Genomic DNA, 18,624 nt, shown 5'->3' with positions numbered 1-18,624 from the left:
AGTTTCCAACCAAGGAATGTGTGTGACCCAAATATTGTGATTAGCTTTGGTTCGCAACTCTCCCAGGAGCTCCCCAGGTGTAGTCTGAGACGGCACCCCTACACCCCTTACTTGTAGGGCAGGAAGACTCAGAAGAAAGAAGCAGGGTACTCCAGATTGGTGGGTTGGCAGTTTCAAGTAGCAAAGGGCATTTACATATGAGGCTTGTCTTGGGCAGCAAGAAGATGAGTGGATCCCCACAGGTCTTAAAATTTTTTATAGGGGCCTTTACTAGGTTCAGTCACGTATACCGTGCAAGGTGTTCTCGACACCACATTATTATCTCAAGGCCATGTCCTTGCAGCAGCCTCTGGGAGTGAGACAGGCAAGTGGGACCCTTGTTCCAAGGACAGGGGTGGAGGTGAGGAGCCTCTGATCACCTGGGTGTAGCCCATGGGTCAACTGATAGTTATGCCTTTTCAATGGCCTTCCCCAACAGTCACTCATGTGTTTCCTAAGTAATGATCTATTTATTTTTAAAAAATGATTTAAGGTTCCAGGGTTCTCTGTAGTTCTAGGGAAAAAGAGGTGGAGAGCTGTAGCTAATCAGGCAACAGTATATAACCTATGCATACTGCATGTGAACATCATCTCTTACTTGTATGTCATGGCTTTTAAACAAGGCTGCAAATTACTGCTCAAAGGGAGTACAAGATGAAGATGAATAAGCTATACTCCCTATAGGTCAGATTATCTAGTTGCAGGATATTAAAAATTCATTTACAGTGTTGTGGGGAATCAAGGAAAGAAGAAAGAGTTCCTTTTCTACCAGTGAAATCCTCAAGAGAGCTTCCTCAGGGAAATTTTCTTCCAGTGACAACCATGGAGGTGGGAATGGGCGGGTTTCTTTACAAAAAGTCCATTTTGTGCACCGCACTGTTGTGTTTGGAGAACAGGAGAAAGAAGGAAAAGCAGATCAACAGATTTGCCTGCCCTGCTTAACAATCTAGGCAAGGAATATATGTGCATTATTCATGCATGCCAAGGGGATGTGGGCCAAAGGGACCATCAGGAAAGTGGGCTATAGAAGCTGGGAAGCACTGGATTGAAATGGGTGAAGGAAGTGTGGATTTGAATTGTCATAGAGTAGAGGAGACTTCCAGAAAGGAGCAGTATGAGAGGGAGCAAGGCCAGAGAGTGCAGCAGGCAGTTGAGAGAAGTAGGAAGCTCAGGAAAAGAAACTATCAGAGAGCTGTGACGTCATGGCTGAGGACTTTAACTTTGACGTGATAGTACCCAGGGAGTCACCTTAGGTTCTGGAGCAAAGGAATGCTGTGATGAGAATAGCATTTGAATAATTTTATTTTGGCATCTTATTTCCTATCACTGGACACAGGGAGAGGAAGGGGCAAGTATAAGGTTTTAGAACTAATCTGGCAGATGAAACAATGAAGGCTGGATTAGGGTGAGTCTGAGAGACAGCACAGGGAAATGCTATAGGGCTTGGTAACAAATGGACATGAAGGACAGAAGGGCACAAAAATAGTTCTAAGCTTGTAAGCCTGAGGGCGTGGTGGTGATGCCACCGAATGATGTGGCATTGCTGCCTGGAGCCTCGTGAGCTCAGCTGTATACAAATTCCACACAAGACCAATATTCAGAAAACAGCATCCTACCAATAATTGGATGCTCGAGTGACAGGGAGAAGTCTCAGCAGGAGGGGCTAGTTGGTGAGTCATTTGTCAAACTGCTGGTCAATGGGAGCTTTGTTGAGGTACCTGGAGGAGGTCACTGTGTGAGAGATTATGTGCACAGCATGATGCTTTGTAAAATAGCACTGAAATCCAGAGGAACTATGGGGACTAAACATCTCTTTCTCTTTCTCTTTTCACCTTGTGGATGGATGACTCAATAAATGAAAAGAGGTTTGAATTTACACAAATAGTTGCATCACGTAGTTGTTTTTGCTGTAAGTGTATCCATGAGATCTACGCTCTTTGTTCACCTTTCACAAGACCAGGAGGAATAGTACCCACTGCCCTGGCATTGTCAAGTGTTTCTTTCTGAGGCTGATGCTGGAGGTTGCTTGACTCTTGTTAGGAACACAAGCACACACAGATCCGATCCCCACACCATTCGTGATTCATCTCACCTGTCATACCAATGACTTTGCATGTTTCTGTGTGGCCAGGGCAGCTTATTTTAGCATCAGGTAAGAGGAGAGAGGCAGGAGTACCCAGCTGATGGCAAAGAAAGAAGAGACACCCAGGGAAGCCTTTGAGTTCAGCAGCTGTAGGTGACTCCGCCTTTTAATCTCAGAGTCTGCAAAGGGAGAGAAAAAGGTTCAGGGTCACAGAGGAGAAGCTGGATGTCTTCTTCACATGGCCGGTTTAGCAAAGAAAAGCACCTGAAAAACAGAATTAAGTTGTTTCTAATACAACTTATACCCCAGTTTGGAGGCAATTTTGTACCCTTTTCTCTACTTCTCTGTAACTGGCTTAATATTAGAGCTTTCTCTTTCTTCAGAGAAAGTTCCCTTCTGTTGTCCATTCCAGTGAACACTCAGCCACATGAAAAACGAGACCAATAAAAACATTGTTATTGCTTACCAAATAAAGAATAGGATAAGTGGTCATGGCCAGTGCTTGGTTTCAGACACACTTTTGCCTGTAGGCAGTGACCTTTACAGGTTCTATGTCATTTGCTTCATCACACCACTACAAAGTGATTCAAAAGTATTATTCTCATTTTGAAGAGAAAGGTAGAAGTGAAGAAATGAGATTACTCTTCTTTTATTTTGTTTTCTTCCCGGACAATCCAATCTCGTTTAGTTCATTTCAGCTTTCACACTTACTAGCTGTGTGACTTTAGGCAAGTTATTCAACCTATACGTGCCTCATTTTCTTTGCCTGGAAAATAAGGCTAAAATAATAATGGACTTCACAGAGTTCTTATGAGGATTAATCAGTTAATACATGTAAAGGACTTAGAACAGGACAACAGGACCTGGCATGTAATAAGCACTCGACAAATACCACCTGTAACAACAATAAGAGGGACCCCACTCAAGCCCAATAAGCTGACCATTTCCAAACCCACCATCTTAGTCTGAAGTCTGTCCTGAGTTCCACATCTGGATTTTTAGTTGCTACTATATATGTTTGTTAAAAATTTAATTATTCAGTAATTATATTGAGCACATGCTTTTGGGGCTCAAAGGAGTTTAGTAAGTAATATCCTCTTCCCCAGCTGAGTTCTGAATCAATTAAAGAGTAAGATAGAGTGAGGCAACTGGAAGACCAAAATATCATCTCTATCATTGGTAAGTCTGATAATAGAAGATGAAGCTTTGTCTGTAGGCAGATGGGCTGCAGCCCAGACTGTCCCAGTGATAGGTAGCACCAGATTGGGGCAGGCTTCCTGCTGCAAGGGCTAGGTTCTGTTTCTGAGAAATTGAGGGTTAGCTAGAGAAAAGGAAAAGAAGGAGCTAAACTATTTGTGTCCAGTTTCTCCTAGTAAAGTCACTAATCAAATTAATTCCTCTTCCTCTGGGGAGGAGGAGGAGAAGGATGAAGAAGAAGACTAGAAGGGTTATATTGGTGTGGTCTCTTCTCACAGGGGGAAATATATAGAGTAGGTTGGAAAGTTTTAGGGAGAATACTATCACATGCTGGGTAATGTACTAAGCATTGGACATCTCTACCTATGTGGACAATAGGCACTTTCAATTCAACATCTCCAAAACCCTCATCTCCATATCGCTTCTCCTACGTTTTAGTCTGTGGTTCATGGTATTCCTAACTTCCTAAGCAACCTGGTAGAAAGATCAGACCCATTTTGATTGCTCTTTTTCTTGTCCTTAGTATTTGTGTCACCAAGATGATTTTTTTCATTAGCTTTTGATTCTTCTCCCTTCTTTTCCATTGCCTCTGCCCCAGTTAAAGCCCTCATAATTTCTCCTCTGAACAACTGACAATAGGCTCCTGACTTCATACCTTCCTATTCTATTGAAACCATTCTTCTTCAGAGCCCAACTTGAACTCTGCCTCAACGACTGAGCCACAGTCATAATTAACAACTAGACACCGTATCTACACTGTGATTAGCTGCTCTTACAACATTTATGCTATTCACCTCAGTATTTCATGGGACTTAAAAAATTGCTTTGTACGTATTTGGCGCACAATAGATCCTTATTGATGAATGACGTAAATTAGCAGTATAGTCAGAGAATATGAGATGTAAACTCTGCTGTCTCATCCAATTGTTTAAAAACATGTATGGAGTACTTACTTTGTACATGGCAAGAAGTGATTGTGTTATTTTCTGAATTTTGAGCTATATCCTACTACCATATTGTATTTAGTCCTAGTACTCATACATGGGACACTTATCCTGATGTATTCAATAAGCATAGATGGAAAAAGAATCTGCTCACTGAATAAAAGGTGTGTTCAATTTCTGTAGTTTCTTCAGTTATTGTCCTTTCTTTTAGAAGCCATTATTTATACAGTTTGGAGATATTTATTGAGATCTTAATGAGATACTATCATTACCACCCATTGTGCTAAATGCCCAATGCTTCATTCCCCCTTTTTCTTCTGGGAAGGCCTTCCCAGGTACTGCCTTATTGGTCTATGTGTGGGCAACTGACCCAAGTTGAGCCTTTCTGGGAATGTGGAATCAGACTGTGGGATTAAGGCTCATTCTGGTTACTCTATTGAATGAGAAAGACTTTGAAAGCTAAGAACTCTCGGGAATCACATTCTGCCCTATAGACTAAAACAAAAGAAAGTAAATTAGAGAGTAACAAGAAAATAGTTGAAAATCCCAATGGAGTTTTAAATTCCTGGTTCCAGTAGTTCCTGAAGCCAAATTGCACTTCCTGTTCTTGGTTCCATGAGATAATCCTAATGTTCTTTTATTAAATTCTCCATTTACTTAGGCTTATTTGAGTTGGTGTTCTGTTAGAGTCAACTAAGAGCATTCTTTTCAGTAGTCACCAATTTGTTCCTTAGGATGGTGGAAGAGCTCTCTTTTTCTCCTATGTATGCTTTTTTGTTGTTGTTGCTTATTTATTGTGGTAAAAAACATAAAATTTACCATCTTTACCATTTTGTAAGCGTACCATTCAGCAGTTTTAAGTGTATTCACATTATTATGAAACAGATTTCCAAAACGTGTTCATCTTGAAAATCTGAAACTCTGTACTCATTAAACAACTCCTTTTGTTTCCCCACTCCCCACAAGCTTCTGGTAACCACCATTCTACTTTCTGTTTCTATGAATTTGACTACTACTTTAGATATCTCATGTAAGTAGAATCATAGACTAATTATTGGATGGGCTTATTTCACTTAGCATAATATCCTGAAAATTTATTCATGTAGCATGTGAAAGAATCTCCTTCTTTTTTAAGGGTAAAGAATATTCATTGTATGTATATACCACTTTTTTTTTTTTAAGAGAGAGGGAGAGTGCAGGTGAATGAGGGGGTCAGGAGAGGCAGAGGAATAAAGGGAGAGAGGGAGAGAGAGAGAGGGAGAGAGGGAGAAAGAGAAAATCTTAAGCAGGTTCCACACCTAGCACTTAGCCTGACACAGGGCTAGATCTCAGGGCCCCGAGATCATGACCTGAGCCGAAATTGAGGGTTAGACACTTAATCGACTGAGACACCTCGGTGCCCTAATGTGCCACATTTTGTTTGTTCATTCATCTGCTATGGACATTTTGGGTTGCTTCCATCTCCTGTCTATTGTGAATCATGCTGCTATGAACATGGATGTACAAATATCTCTTTGAGAACCTGCTTTCAATTCTTTGGGATATATACACAGAAATGGTATTGTTAGATCATATGGTAATTCTATTTTTAATTTTTTGAGGAATCTCCATACTGCTTTCCATAGCAGTTGCACCATTTTACAATCTCATCAACATGTGTAGTGTTCCAATTTCTTCATATCCTCACCAACACTTGTAATTTTCCAGTTTTTTTAAATTTCATTTATTTATTCACGAGAGACACACAGAGAGAGAGAGAGAGAGGCAGAGACATAGGCAGAGGGAGAAGCAGGCTCCATGCAGGGAGCCCCACGTGGGACTCGATCCCAGGTCTCCAGGATCAGGCCCTGGGCTGAAGGTGGTGCTAAACCGCTGAGCCACCAGGGCTGCCCTTCAGGTTTGTTTTTTTGTTTTTTTTTTTTCTTTTTAATGTTAGCTATCCTAATGGTTGTGAGGGGATCTGTGATTTTGATTTGCATTTCTCTGATGATTAGTGATATCGAGCGTCTTTTCTTATGTTTGTTGGCCATTTGTTTATTTTCTGGGAGAACTGTCTATTCAAGGCCTTTGTCCATTTTTAAATTGGGTTATTAGATTTTTTTGTTGTTGAGCTGTAGGAATTTTTTATGTATTCTGTATATCAGATATATGATTTGCAAATGCTTTCTCCCATTTCATAGATTGCCTTTTCATATATATAATTTTAAATTAAAAAGTAAGCTGACAAAATTATGATTTATTCAGTTAAATTCAGCAAACATTTATAGGGTGTTTAAATGTGCAAGGTATTCCACCTGGTTCTGGTCTTGATATAAGACAGTGGTTCTTCTGACATACTCCCTCCATGATTGATTTAATTTAATTCATCTGCAGTAAAGATGGTCTTAAAAGTCACAATCCAGTCTGTGTATATTCTTGATACTAGCTCAACCTTAGCTTTTTTATGCACTAAGGTAGGGAAGCTAGGGTGTTGGGCCTCTCTAAGTCCTACCTAGTGTTTTGAGCCTGTGAGGCCAGTTCAACCTAGAGCTCTTCAATTAATCCTGGACCAATATTGGTGGGATCGTGAGCCAGTCCTAGATGGACTGAATAAGACTAAGTCAGAGTTAGACCCTAAGACTTTTAATCTTCAGATCAAAAGTCATATCAAAGGCAGGCTAGAACCAAATCAGTTTTGGTTGGTGTGGGATGTAGACTATGAGCTGAATATAACAAATATGTCAGATGATTGTCATTTTCCCCATTGTTTCCCCAAAGCAGTCCTATTGAGTTAGACAGGGCCATAGAATCCTAAATACTTGCTCTCCAGGCAACTACCCCCAGTCAATGAGAAGGCATATAAGATGAAGCCTCATTGTGATTTTTGACCTATATTCCATAAATATTGTTTTGTGTTAGTCTTGTTATGTAATGCAATCCCAAATATAATTGTGGTCAAGATCTCCATGAAGAGGACTCTAGAGCTTTCTATGCCCCAATACATAATGTATCTGTTAAAACAAATTAGATTTTAATTTAGATTTGATTTTCGCCCCAATAAACCCATACCAAAAGCATGGAGAAACTCACCTGTCACTTTGATATCTCCTGTAGCTTTGGCAATGTCGTTCTCAATCATACAGGAGTATGTGTTGTTGATTGTGACATTGTAGAGTACAGACACAACCTTCATGGTCACATTCTCAGAGTTCAGCTCAAAGCTGGTATTGAAGACTTCTGAGAAGTTGGCTCCCTGGTCAGCCTGGGATGCCCAGACTACTGTAGGCTGTGGGAACCATCGAGGAGCCTCACACCGTAGGTTCTCAGAACTGGCATTGTAATCTACATTCACCTCTGGGATGCTGAAGGCTGCAGGGTTGGAGGTCAAAAGGGCAGATGTCAAGATCATACAGATAAAACAATATTGCCTTTGAAGTGCTAGGTCTTAAAAACAGTCATTTCCACCATTGAAATGACTCAGTTGGGACGCCTGGGTGGCTCAGTGGTTTAGCGCCTGCCTTCGGCCCAGGGCGTGATCCTGGAGTTCCAGGATTGAGTTCTGCATTGGGGTCCCTGCATGGAGCCTGCTTCTCCCTCTGCCTGTGTCTCTGCCATTCTCTCTCTCTCTATGTCTCTCATGAATAAATAAATAAATTCTTAAAAAAAAAAAAAAAAGAAAGAAATGACTCAGTACTTCCCCAGTGGGCCCTCTGTGTATGGCCCATTTTATTATAGATACAAATAATGATTTGTGCAACCCTTTGGCCAAAATCACAAACTCCAAAGACCTAAGTTCTAGGTATAAGTGAAGTTCATTCAATAATAAATAGATAACCTGATTAGCTCAATATTGTATACTGTTATCAAATATATCAAATAAAGAAACTACTTTGTACTTAAAAACCTTCCCACAAAGAAAAGTCCAGGCCCATGTGGCTGGAATTGTTATAACAGATAGATTTCTCCAATTAAGAGGAGTGCCAGTTCATCCCTTAAAGGATAAAGTTGATCATAAAATGTTTATTCTTTAAGGAAATTGGGCATTTTCTCAGGCACCTGTGAAGTCTCTTGGATTTTATGTTATTTTTCTGCCTGGAGGATAAAGTTAGGGTGGGGAGGGAGAGGGAGAAAGAAAAAACAAACAGCATTCACCCGTCACCCACAGAAATTCCATACACAGGCCTTGTTTTCACAGGGTTTGGATTTTGGTTGGGTGGAGACTCCAGCCCTGGTATCCAGGAGTAGAGACAGTCATTTGTTTTCTTCTAAGATAATCCTCCTTATTGGGGAGGTAAATGAACTTGAAGACTAAATGAATTTAAGACTAGCTTCCTCTAATATCCAGGCAATGAGATATTTGTGGGAAAATGTTAAGGCCTGAACTTTTGACTATAAAATCCTTACTATGACAAATGGCAAGATCCAATTAATTAATTTATTTAGCACTTTCCTTTGCCTGGGACTGTGCTGGAATGGAGTGAGTGGTGAAAGGAAAGCCTTTGCTTTGCCCTAGCAGAGGAGATGAGACTCATGCAGGCAGGGAATGAGCTCCTAGGAGATGATGTAAGGAATTACCTTTACGTGACAATGAACCACCATTTATTGAGGGTGGGCTCCGTGCCAGGTACTAAATTCCAGACATTATTTCATTTGATCCTCATAGCAGTTCTAGGGATATCTATTATAATCACCATTTTAAAAATAAGCTTTTGGGCAGCCCGGGGGACTCAGCGGTTTAGTGCCTGCCTTCGGCCCAGGGCATGATCCTGGAGACCAGGGATAGAGTCCCATGTCGAGCTCCTTGCAGGGAGCCTGCTTCTCCCTCTGCATGTGTCTGCCTCTCTCTCTCTCTCTGTATGTGTCTCTCATGAATGAATAAATAAATAAATAATAAATAAATAAAATAATAAATAAGCTTTTAATTTTGGAATAATTTTAGATTTATAGAAACGTTGCCAAGATAGAACAGAGAGTTCTTATAAACACCTCACAGCTTTCCCTAATATGAACATCTTAAACAACCATGGTACATTTGTCAAAACTGAGAAACCATCGTTGGTATATAATTATTAACTCATCTCCAAACTTTATCTGTATTTTAGCAGTTTTTCCACTAATGTCCTTTATCTGTCCCAGGATCCTGTATTGCATTGAGTTGGCATGTCCTCTTGGGTCCCTCTGATCTGTGAGAGTTTCTCGATCTTTCCGTCCTTTCCATGATCTTGATAGTTTGAGTGGTACAGGTCAGGTATTTTGTAGGGTGCCCCTCTATTGGAATTTGTCTGAGGTTTTTCTCATGATTAGATTGATGCTATGGGTTTTGAAGAAGAAGACATAGGAGAAAAAGTGCCCTTCTCATCATATCACATCAGAATGCATACTGTCAACATGACTTATCACTGATAATGTTAACTTTGATCACCTGGCTGAGGCAGTGCTTGCCAGGGTTCTATGGAAGCTGGACTTCACTAAGAAAAACACACCCAGAGTGTGATCATGGGGGAGGGAGGAAGTACTAAGCTCCACCTCCTGGAGTAGGGAGATCTGAGTGCATTATTTGGAGTTCATCTGTGAAGACGCTTTGTATCAGCTTGCTTGTATTTATGGAAGTATGGATTCATGTGTATTTTATAACTGCAGTTTTCATTTAATACTATGCAGTTTATTTTGTTGTTCGAATTGTTCTAGCTTTGCCACTGGAAGCTCTTTCAGATGGCTCCAGTGTCCCTTTGATGTGACCCTGCTAGTCCCTGTTTTAAGGTGAAGAAACTGAGTCTTGGTGAGGCTGCTTTGCCAAGGCCCTAGTACTTGCCTAGTTCTGGCTCTAGGTCTGTGCTTTCCATCATAGAAACACACGTTATGAAGTGTCCAAGAAAGGCCTCTGCAGACTGGTGTAGGCCAGGAGGCCTCAGGATACTTTCTGCCTATCTTGCAAAGGCCTTTCTCAAATGCCGAATTCTTCGTGGGGACTCTCCTATCCCTTCCTTCCCGATGCATTTGGGTGAATCTCTCTGAATCCCCAAATCACTCTATATTTCTTTTAAAAGCATTTGATGGACTTGACCAATTATTATTACCTATTATTACCTATCATTACCTATTTTTCTTATCTCTGCCCCAGCCCGCAACTCTATAAGTTGTGTACTGTGAGCTCTGCAAGAAGTGGGACAGTCACCTAGTTTTCTTAATCATCTTTTTATTCCTCTCAATACCTATCTGAGTTCCTTATACATAAATTCACCAAGCTGAGTTAATAAGGAAGGGTGGATTTCACTGGAAGAGGATTAGTAAGTTTATAGAACAATATTGTTTTTGGTTAGTTCCTTTTGAACTTCTCCTAAAATGGGTTCCACTCACATGAGTCCCTGAAGGTACTGATTTCAGACTTGGGCCAGGGTCCACTTAGCATAGAAAAGTCTCAGGCCAGATCAGTTTTCTCTTACTAGCAATAACCAAGGTTACCATAAAAGAGACCACGTTTATTTTGGCAAAATATTTCAGGGAATATACCTGAAAATCCAGAAAAGGGTATACCTGAAAAATCCAGAAGAGAAGACCTAATCTTATAGGGAGCTATTTTTGGAGTTGGTGCAGGTGTTGGATGGCAAGAATGGCTGCTGCCAGAATGGTCTATGTCTTATGGATCAGTCATAACCATAACATATTTCAGCAGCAACCCATGGTCTTTAGCCCCAATTACCTTTGGGTACTCTCTTTCCCTCTTTCCAAAAGTAACTCACCTCCAGTTTTATACTCAAGGTTAGCATTCCCTTTGCCTTTGGAGGTGATGATGTAACATTTATAGGTGCCAGCATCTGTGAGTTGCACATTTTTCAGCCTCAGAGAGGCATTGCCACCTATCACTTGATCAGCAAACACTGCTGTCCGGCCTCTGAACATTTCATCTTGGTCTGACAGGTCGTCTTTGCCTTCTTTGAACTCATGCACCAAGCCCATAACACCTTCCTTCAGCCACTGTATCACGATATCAGAAAGTTTGATGTCAGGCTCAAAAGTGCAGCTCAGGATTCCATCCTCCCCAATGTTTCCAGCTGAGGTGAGAGTGGTGACTGTAATGGAGTGTCTCCCTGTAATTCAGGAAGCAAGGGTCAATGCCAAGGGAAATTTTGGAATGTCGACAACCAAACCCCTCATTACTAAATTCCGAACAGAGACTTCTGTATTATACTGTATTATATTAGAAATATAGAAGAACAGGAGAGGCATTAAAAAAAGAAGAAATAAGGATAGAAAGAACAAGAAGACAGCAGCCTTGATATCTAGAGGAGATCTGCTCTTTGAGAACAAGCAACCCAAGCCTTGAGAGGAAACAAGGGGAGAACACATTGAACTTTGAGTTTGAAGATGAGAATTCAAGTCCTGGCTTTGTCACTTGATAGCTGTGTGACCTTGAATAAGTCATGTAACCTCTCTGGGTCTCAAAAAATGGAGGTAATGATATCTGTCTTACCTACCTTAAAGGAAGGGTTCTTGTGTGGATCAAATCAAATGGATGTGAACTTGATTTGCAAACTGTAATTACACACATAAGGTATTGTTATTCTTAGTTAACCAGAAGTGGCACAGAAGTGAAACCTCATGTTAACTAAATGTGGCCAGCAGTTCGGAAGAATGCTAAATTCTAAAGTGGGGTTTCTTGTATTCCATTTGAATGAATGAAGAAACCAAAGCAAAGATGAGATAAGTGACGTGGTTAAGGTTATAGTGCAAGCAATGGTATAATGAAGAATTAATTAAATTGATTTTTGGCTTAAGATAGAAGCCAGCCTCTCCTCTCCAAACATACCAGTAATAGAAATATAAATTATGCCAGCCATGTCCACGGCCTCTCCCTGACTTGCCCAGTGGATGGCCTGAGCAGACTGTGAGGAATTAGCCAACTGTTCTTTCCTCATTGAAGGCTGCTGACTGGGAATGTCTAGAGAGGTGATTTAATTAACTGAATCTTCGTGAGAGGCTCCTCCTGTGATTGGATGTGAAGTGAAGGAGAGGAGGGGTATCTGAGTCCAAGAGGAGAGTGGAACAGTTACAAAGAAGTGTGTGGGAGAGGACATGAGAGAGAAAGATGAAGAGAGTCCTCCATCCCTAGAGCTGTCTTAGATCCTGAGAGTTTTCAAGTCTAGTTTCCACTGAGTAACCTTTAAACAACACTATCTTAAAACAGTCTGCACAAATCTCTCCTTCTTACAACCCCAGAAGTCCAAACTGATGAGTCTTGGGTACTTCTCAACTGTACTTCTTAGCTTCCTTATTGGTATTCCTGCCTCTCATTCTTGCCTCCATCCACTCTATTTTGTAAAATTGCATTAATCCTACAGGTAGACCTTAAAACACAATTTGGACATGTCAGTTTTATAATCACTGATCCTTCATGGTTCCCAAGGGCTGTGGACTAAAGTTCAGACGAACCAGCATGGCCTTCAAAGCTAAATGCTACATGGTATAAATACTGCATGGCACACGGTGATTGCCCCGTAGATATTAGCTCTTCTTGCCACCTTTCCAGTCTCATTTCCTGCTACATCCTTTCATAGTCTCTACTGTTTATGTATATCAAGTGATTTATTCATTTTCTGCCTTCGCTGGAAAAATACGTAAGCAAAGTATACATGATATTTTTCAGATTTCAGAAAGAAACATTATGAACATAAGGATATCCTTAGCATTTCACCTCTTCTTGCCCCTCAGGGATTGGAACTAATTGGCTCCTAGTCCTTTGGAAAGTAGGTGAAGGTAATGGATGAGGGACAGCCCTGGAGAAACTGAGCCAGATGGATTTATATTAGAAAAAACAGAGTTACTGATGGCAGGAAAATTATAGGAGGATGTTATGAGGGCATTAGAGTGTGGGAGAAGAGAGACTTTGGAGCAGCTGCCATGCGTGGTGGTCATTCATGTGGGAGATTTGGGAGAGGAATTACGAAAGAGGAGGATAGTATGAAGTTTTGCTGTATAATATGAATGCAACACATCCCATCCCCTGTCTTGGCATTTTCTTGAACACTACTTTAAAGATTTAATTTGCTTTTCAATTATTTTTACTTGATAGACTAATATCTAAAACATTCCAGGCTAGTACTGGTTATACAATTATACTATGCATCTTCACACCCCCGTTCATCTTGCACCTACAATTTATAGTTTCCTCCTCTCCTTCATCACCGGTTATCCAAATTCTACTTATATTCAAGGCTATTCAGATGGCAGCCCTTGCATGAAACCCTCTTTTGATCTGCCAAGACAAAATTAATATATTCTCTACTCTCCCATAACACTTTCCCTTGCCTTTATTATAGCAGCTGTCTCCTTCTACCTTGTGTGTCGTCTGTGCCCAGAACAAATTTGTAAGCTTTCCAAGGACAGAAACTGTCTTAATGGTTTTTGTAAATCCTATAATGCTATGATGGTTGATTTTATGTGTCAACTTGACTGGGCCATGGGGTGCCCAGACATTTGGTCAAACATTCTGAGGTATCTGTGAGGATGTTTCTGGGTAAGATTAACATTTAATCAGTAGGCCGAGTAAAGTAGATCACCCTCCCTAATATGGGGGGGGGGGCTCATCCAATCAGTGGAAGACCTGAATAGAATAAAAAGCCTAAGAGGGAACGCCTACCGCATAACTGCTTTCAGCTGGGACATTAGTCTTATCCTGCCTTTGGACTAGAACTGAAACACACTGTCTTCTTGGATCTTGAGCCTGCCAGTTTTGGGACTGGAACTACATCATTGGCTTTCCTGATTCTCAAGCCTCTGGACTCAGATTGGAACTAAACCATCTGCATCTCAGCTTGCTGATAACAGATCTTGGGATTTCTCGGCCTCCATAATCATGTGAGCCAATTCCTTCTAAATCTCTCTCTCTCTTTCTCTCTCTCATCACACACACACACACACACACACACACAATCCTATTGATTCTGTTTCTCTGGATAACCCTGACTAATACAAATTTTGGTACTGAGAAGTGATACCTAAGAAGAGGCTTTGGAACTGGGTAATGGGTAGGGGCTGGAAACGTTTTAAGGTATATGCCAGAAATAGGGACGTTGAGGGAGATTCTGGTGAGGGCTTAGATGGAAACAAGGAACAGGTCATTGGAAACTAGAGGAAAGGCCATCCTGTTATAAAGTGGCAAAGAACTTGGCTGAACTATGTTCTAGTGTTTTGTGGAGGGTTGAATTTACAAGTGATGGAATTCGATATTTAGCTAAGATGCCTAGCAAAGGTTTGAAGGAGTATCTTGGTTACTCCTGACTGCTTATATAAAGTGTGGGAAAGAAGAGAGATGGATTGAAGAAGAGATTGTTAAGTAAAAAAGAACCAGGGAGGCCTGAGTGGCTCAGTTAGGCAGCTGACTCTTGGTTTCCACTCAGGTCATGATCTCAGGGTCCTGGGATTGAGCCCTGTGTCGGGCTCTCTGTTCAGCAGGGAGCAGGGAGTCTGCTTGAGGATTTCTCTCCCTCCCCCCTTTGCTTCCCACCCTTCATGGGTGCCCACATGTTCTCTCTCTCTCTCTCTCTCTAAATAAGTAACTAAATAAGTAAATTAAAAAAAAAAAAAAAGAACCATAACTTGAAGATTTGGAAAATTCTCAACCTATCCAAATTGCAAAAAATGAGAACTCTGTTTGGAAGAGAACACTAAGAGTGTGGCTGCTCAGCCATATGATAAAGAGGAACATAGGTGCTACTCCTAGGCTTAATCAGCCACCTCAGCAGAAGCCAGGAATAGAGGAATACCATCAGCAGCAGTACCAAACGGGAACAGAGAAATTAAAGGGAATAGAAAAAATGAGGCAAAATGATGGAAGGCTGTCAGATTTCTTAGATCCTGCAGGACAGGACAGTAGAGCTATCTAGCCATAAATGTGTGCTATTCTTCCAGAAAAGGGAAGAATAACCCTAAAGGAGGTTGAGAGATCCTTAGGGCTCCTTGAAATGTCCTTGGTTTCAAAGGATGGGGCCATTGCCTCTGTTTCAACAGGCCAGACAGAAGGCCACAGATGGTGCCTTAGAGGTGAGGCCACCTGAAGCCTGGGGAGGACTTTCCAGCCTCCAAAACTGTGAGAAAATAAATTTCTGTTTTTTTTTTTTTTTTTAAGCCACCCGGTCTATAATGTTTTGTTATGGCAGCCTGAGTCAAGTAAGACGAGTGTTTAGTGCCACATTTCTACAAAGAAAAATAGCACTTGTTGAGTGAATGAATAAATGAATGAATGGAAATCATTAGAAACCAAGGCACTGTTTGAGATAATGGTTCTATCCAAAAGGATTGTGGGAGTAAGAAACATTCGGCAGGATTATCACATCTAAATTTTGGAGAAATGGGAGCCAGTGAAAAAGGCGGCAATGAAAATGCAGAGATTCTCAATAAAATCTTGGAGTAAATGTAACTGTGTTAGAACAAGAATAAATCTGATGGTAGTTTATAAAGTGCCATTAAAGTGGAATTGAAAAATTACTTTTCAGAAAACATACATGATTAACACAGTTTATGGGGGGAATGAAATGGTAATGACATATCTTAGTTTGGTAATTTTGCTACCGAATTAATTTTAATGTGTTGGCCCTGAGCCCAAAGGTAGAGAATTTGCTGGAATATCTCTTAGAGAATTTAATGATTGAAAGTAGGCAAGTGTGGAGTACCCCAGGGACCTGCTACAGGCTCTAGCCCATTTAAGGTTGCATTAAAGATGTGACAGATGGAAGGAGTATAATGATTAAATCCTCCCCTCATCAAATCAAAAAGAGGAATAAAAAACTATCTAGAACTTAAAAAACCAGGAGGACCTAGCCATTGCACCCAAAAAGCAATCAATAAACACTTTTTAGGTGAATAAACAATGATCAAAAGTGATTCAATGAAATTTAATTAACAAGCAACACCATATACATATTTCTTCTCAAAAAAAAAAAAAAAAGAAAGAAATCTGTATTCAAACTCACAAACAAATACTAGCTCAAAAAGCTATGTTCTAGGAAACATAATCTGGCCTGGTAGGATTCTCCAATCTCTTAACCACCAGTGGCTCTTGTGTAATTTGGTGAGCCAAAGGATAAAAGGGCTCTAGGAGGTGGGTTTGAAGCAGTTATCTATTGATAGAGAATTCTGTTAATTGAAACAGTCACAGATTTGTACTTTGAAGTTGGAAGACCCAGCAACTTACTGAAAATGTACTCTCTAGCCCTTGAGGTTTAATCACTATGACAGCTCTGACTTGCATGGGAAAAGAGGCGCCATAAAAGAGGAGCAAGCCAAAATCTGAGTGTTTTTTTTTTTTTTTTTTCTTCACACAGGGGGAGGACTATTCCATTGCCCAGTGCCATAGGAGCAGAAATTTCTTGGAATGTGAGATTACAGGTAATTCTGTCAAGGCAAGGATTCTTTACAGAAACTATGAATCTGGGATGTCCCAGTACCACTGGATAAAGCCTGGGAAGTGAACTATCTTCTGAAATGGCTCAGTAAGGCAAGTGCTATACATTCCAGCAGCACAGAGAGCATCCTAGAGCCTTTCAAACAATGGTCGCTCAGCATGGGCTGGAACCCAGCTGTCTAGAAGGACACCACAGCACAGGGCGTAAAGGTGGTAACAGGTAGTTTTAAACTGACACCAACTTGAGCACCGCTCTTGCCAGAGAAGAGAAAAGGTTTGGAGATAGCAGTTATTTCCACGAGAAGAAATTAGGAAGGATGCTGGGCCAGGCTAGATGAAGGAACAATGTGGGAAGCAGCTGGTATTTGAGAATGGATATCAGGCTGTCTGGGTTCAAGTTATAGCTGTGCCACTTCCTGGATATGTGACCTTGGGCAAATCGTTTTTCATCTGTAAAATGAAGATGTTAATGATAGTAGCAGCCCCCTCCGTTGATCCCTGAAAGGACGGATGATGCAAGGTAGGTAAAGAGCTTAACAGTACCTGCCCTGCCCTATGTTAAGTCTTAATGTTATCGATAGCTGTTATGAACTAGAATCCTTTGGAAAGACTGCAGATCAGAGCACCAGGAGGAAAGGAAACACTTTATACTAAGTGCTTCAGGTATAGTGACTTGTTTTAAGCCTGCCAAGAACCATGAGAGGTAAGAATTACCATTATGCCCATTTAATAAATGAGGAGGAAGAGGCTCCATGGGAGTAAATGGCTGCCTACAGCCCCATATCTAGCAAGCAGTGAAGATAGTATCAAACGCAATCTCGTCTGGAACTAAGCCTGTCCTCTTTCTACAATGTCTTGCTGATCTCAGTGGCCAGACTGAGATAGGCAGAGATTGGTATCCCCACCTTATGTAAAAATAAAAGCAATTGAAAACCACAAAATAAAAATAAGAAAGGCCAACAGCCGTTTCTGAGATGACTACAATTAAAACAAAAATCTTGCTCTTTCTCTCAAATATTTTTCAAACAATTTGTTAAGTCTACTGTTTGGGTGCCATAAGCACATGCCTGCTTGGCTTATCCAGTGTCCAAAGATGCAGCCACATTTATTAGGAGGCAGTGTCCTGTGGCTTCCTGCCCCAGCCTCTCTAACTTCAGAGGAAGCCAGCCCTGGTGTGGCCAGGAAATTGTGCAAGTTTTAGGAAGTGCTATATACATGCATTAATCATAACAAATGATTATTAAGCACCGATGCCATCCATATAAAAAACAATACTAGCCATTTACTATCTCACGTGCCAGGAACTTCACAAACACTTTTCTCATTTAATTCCCACAATGGCTCTGACTATTTTACCAGTGAGGAAACTATTTTTGGGAAGTTATGTCCCAAAGGACATACAGTTAGTGTCAGGCCTGAGATTAGAATGTCTCTGTCTGATTCCTAAACTCTTCCATTACACAGAGCTTTCTGAAGTCATCCAGGGAGGGAGTGATAGCACAGGACTGGGCTAAATAGGATCAGGGGCCTTTCTACCTATCTCCCTCCTCCTCAAAGGGTGTCATCCACAAAGGCTGTCCTATGCCCAGGGGTTAATGCGTGCCTCTCCACCTCTGTTCCAAACAGTCTACCTCAAACGCATTTTGTTTTGTAGTGTCCATATTTGGTACGTATAAGGAGTAGGATGGCTATGAGGAGGTGGCATAAATGGCCCAAGGAGAGTTTCAAAGAAATATAATTTTTTTCTGTACTTAGAAATATCTCTGTCTTTAAAAGCTATAATCTCAGGAATAATGCCTTCAAGGCAAATCAGAAAACAACCTTCTCTGCCACAACTCTGTAGGAATGTTATTATTGGTACAGGTTGGCAGGGAGGAGTGTGGGTTCTGAAGCAAATTAGCAGGGCTTGAAACAACTGTCCCACCTGTTAGCTGTGTGCAACCTTGGGTGAGTACTTATCAGGATGTAGTAATAATACTTAT

At 40.9% G+C, this 18,624-nt stretch overlaps 2 protein-coding genes across 20 annotated transcripts in view; one reads left to right on the top strand and one right to left on the bottom strand.

The window, feature by feature from the left end:
- Positions 1–18,624, top strand: part of LOC144280549 (uncharacterized) — a 107,932-nt gene that overhangs the window by 26,589 nt on the left and 62,719 nt on the right. For 11 of the 17 annotated variants that reach the window (XR_013348963.1, XR_013348956.1, XR_013348958.1 and 8 more), the window contains one exon: positions 16,563–17,162. Coding sequence is in view for 5 of the 17 variants with exons in the window: in XM_077842698.1 (XP_077698824.1) it covers positions 17,153–17,162 (10 nt within the window). In the remaining 12 variants the exon portion in view is untranslated. The remainder of the gene's footprint in view (positions 1–16,562; positions 17,163–18,624) is intronic. The other 6 variants (XR_013348967.1, XR_013348966.1, XR_013348964.1 and 3 more) reach the window with 1 other exon arrangement.
- Positions 1–18,624, bottom strand: part of VTCN1 (V-set domain containing T cell activation inhibitor 1) — a 55,086-nt gene that overhangs the window by 2,093 nt on the left and 34,369 nt on the right. For 2 of the 3 annotated variants that reach the window (XM_077842693.1, XM_077842695.1), the window contains 3 exons: positions 10,983–11,330; positions 7,333–7,611; positions 2,132–2,301 (listed from right to left, as the gene is read on the bottom strand). In XM_077842693.1, coding sequence (XP_077698819.1) covers positions 2,177–2,301; positions 7,333–7,611; positions 10,983–11,330 — 752 coding nt within the window. In that variant the 3' untranslated portion in view covers positions 2,132–2,176. The remainder of the gene's footprint in view (positions 1–2,131; positions 2,302–7,332; positions 7,612–10,982; positions 11,331–18,624) is intronic. The other variant, XM_077842694.1, reaches the window with a different exon arrangement.

Source organism: Canis aureus, chromosome 12, assembly GCF_053574225.1.
Source record: "Canis aureus isolate CA01 chromosome 12, VMU_Caureus_v.1.0, whole genome shotgun sequence".
Classification (NCBI taxonomy): domain Eukaryota; kingdom Metazoa; phylum Chordata; class Mammalia; order Carnivora; family Canidae; genus Canis; species Canis aureus.
The sequence above is the reverse complement of the archived record's forward strand: the minus strand, read 5'-3'. Positions and strand labels throughout refer to the sequence as shown.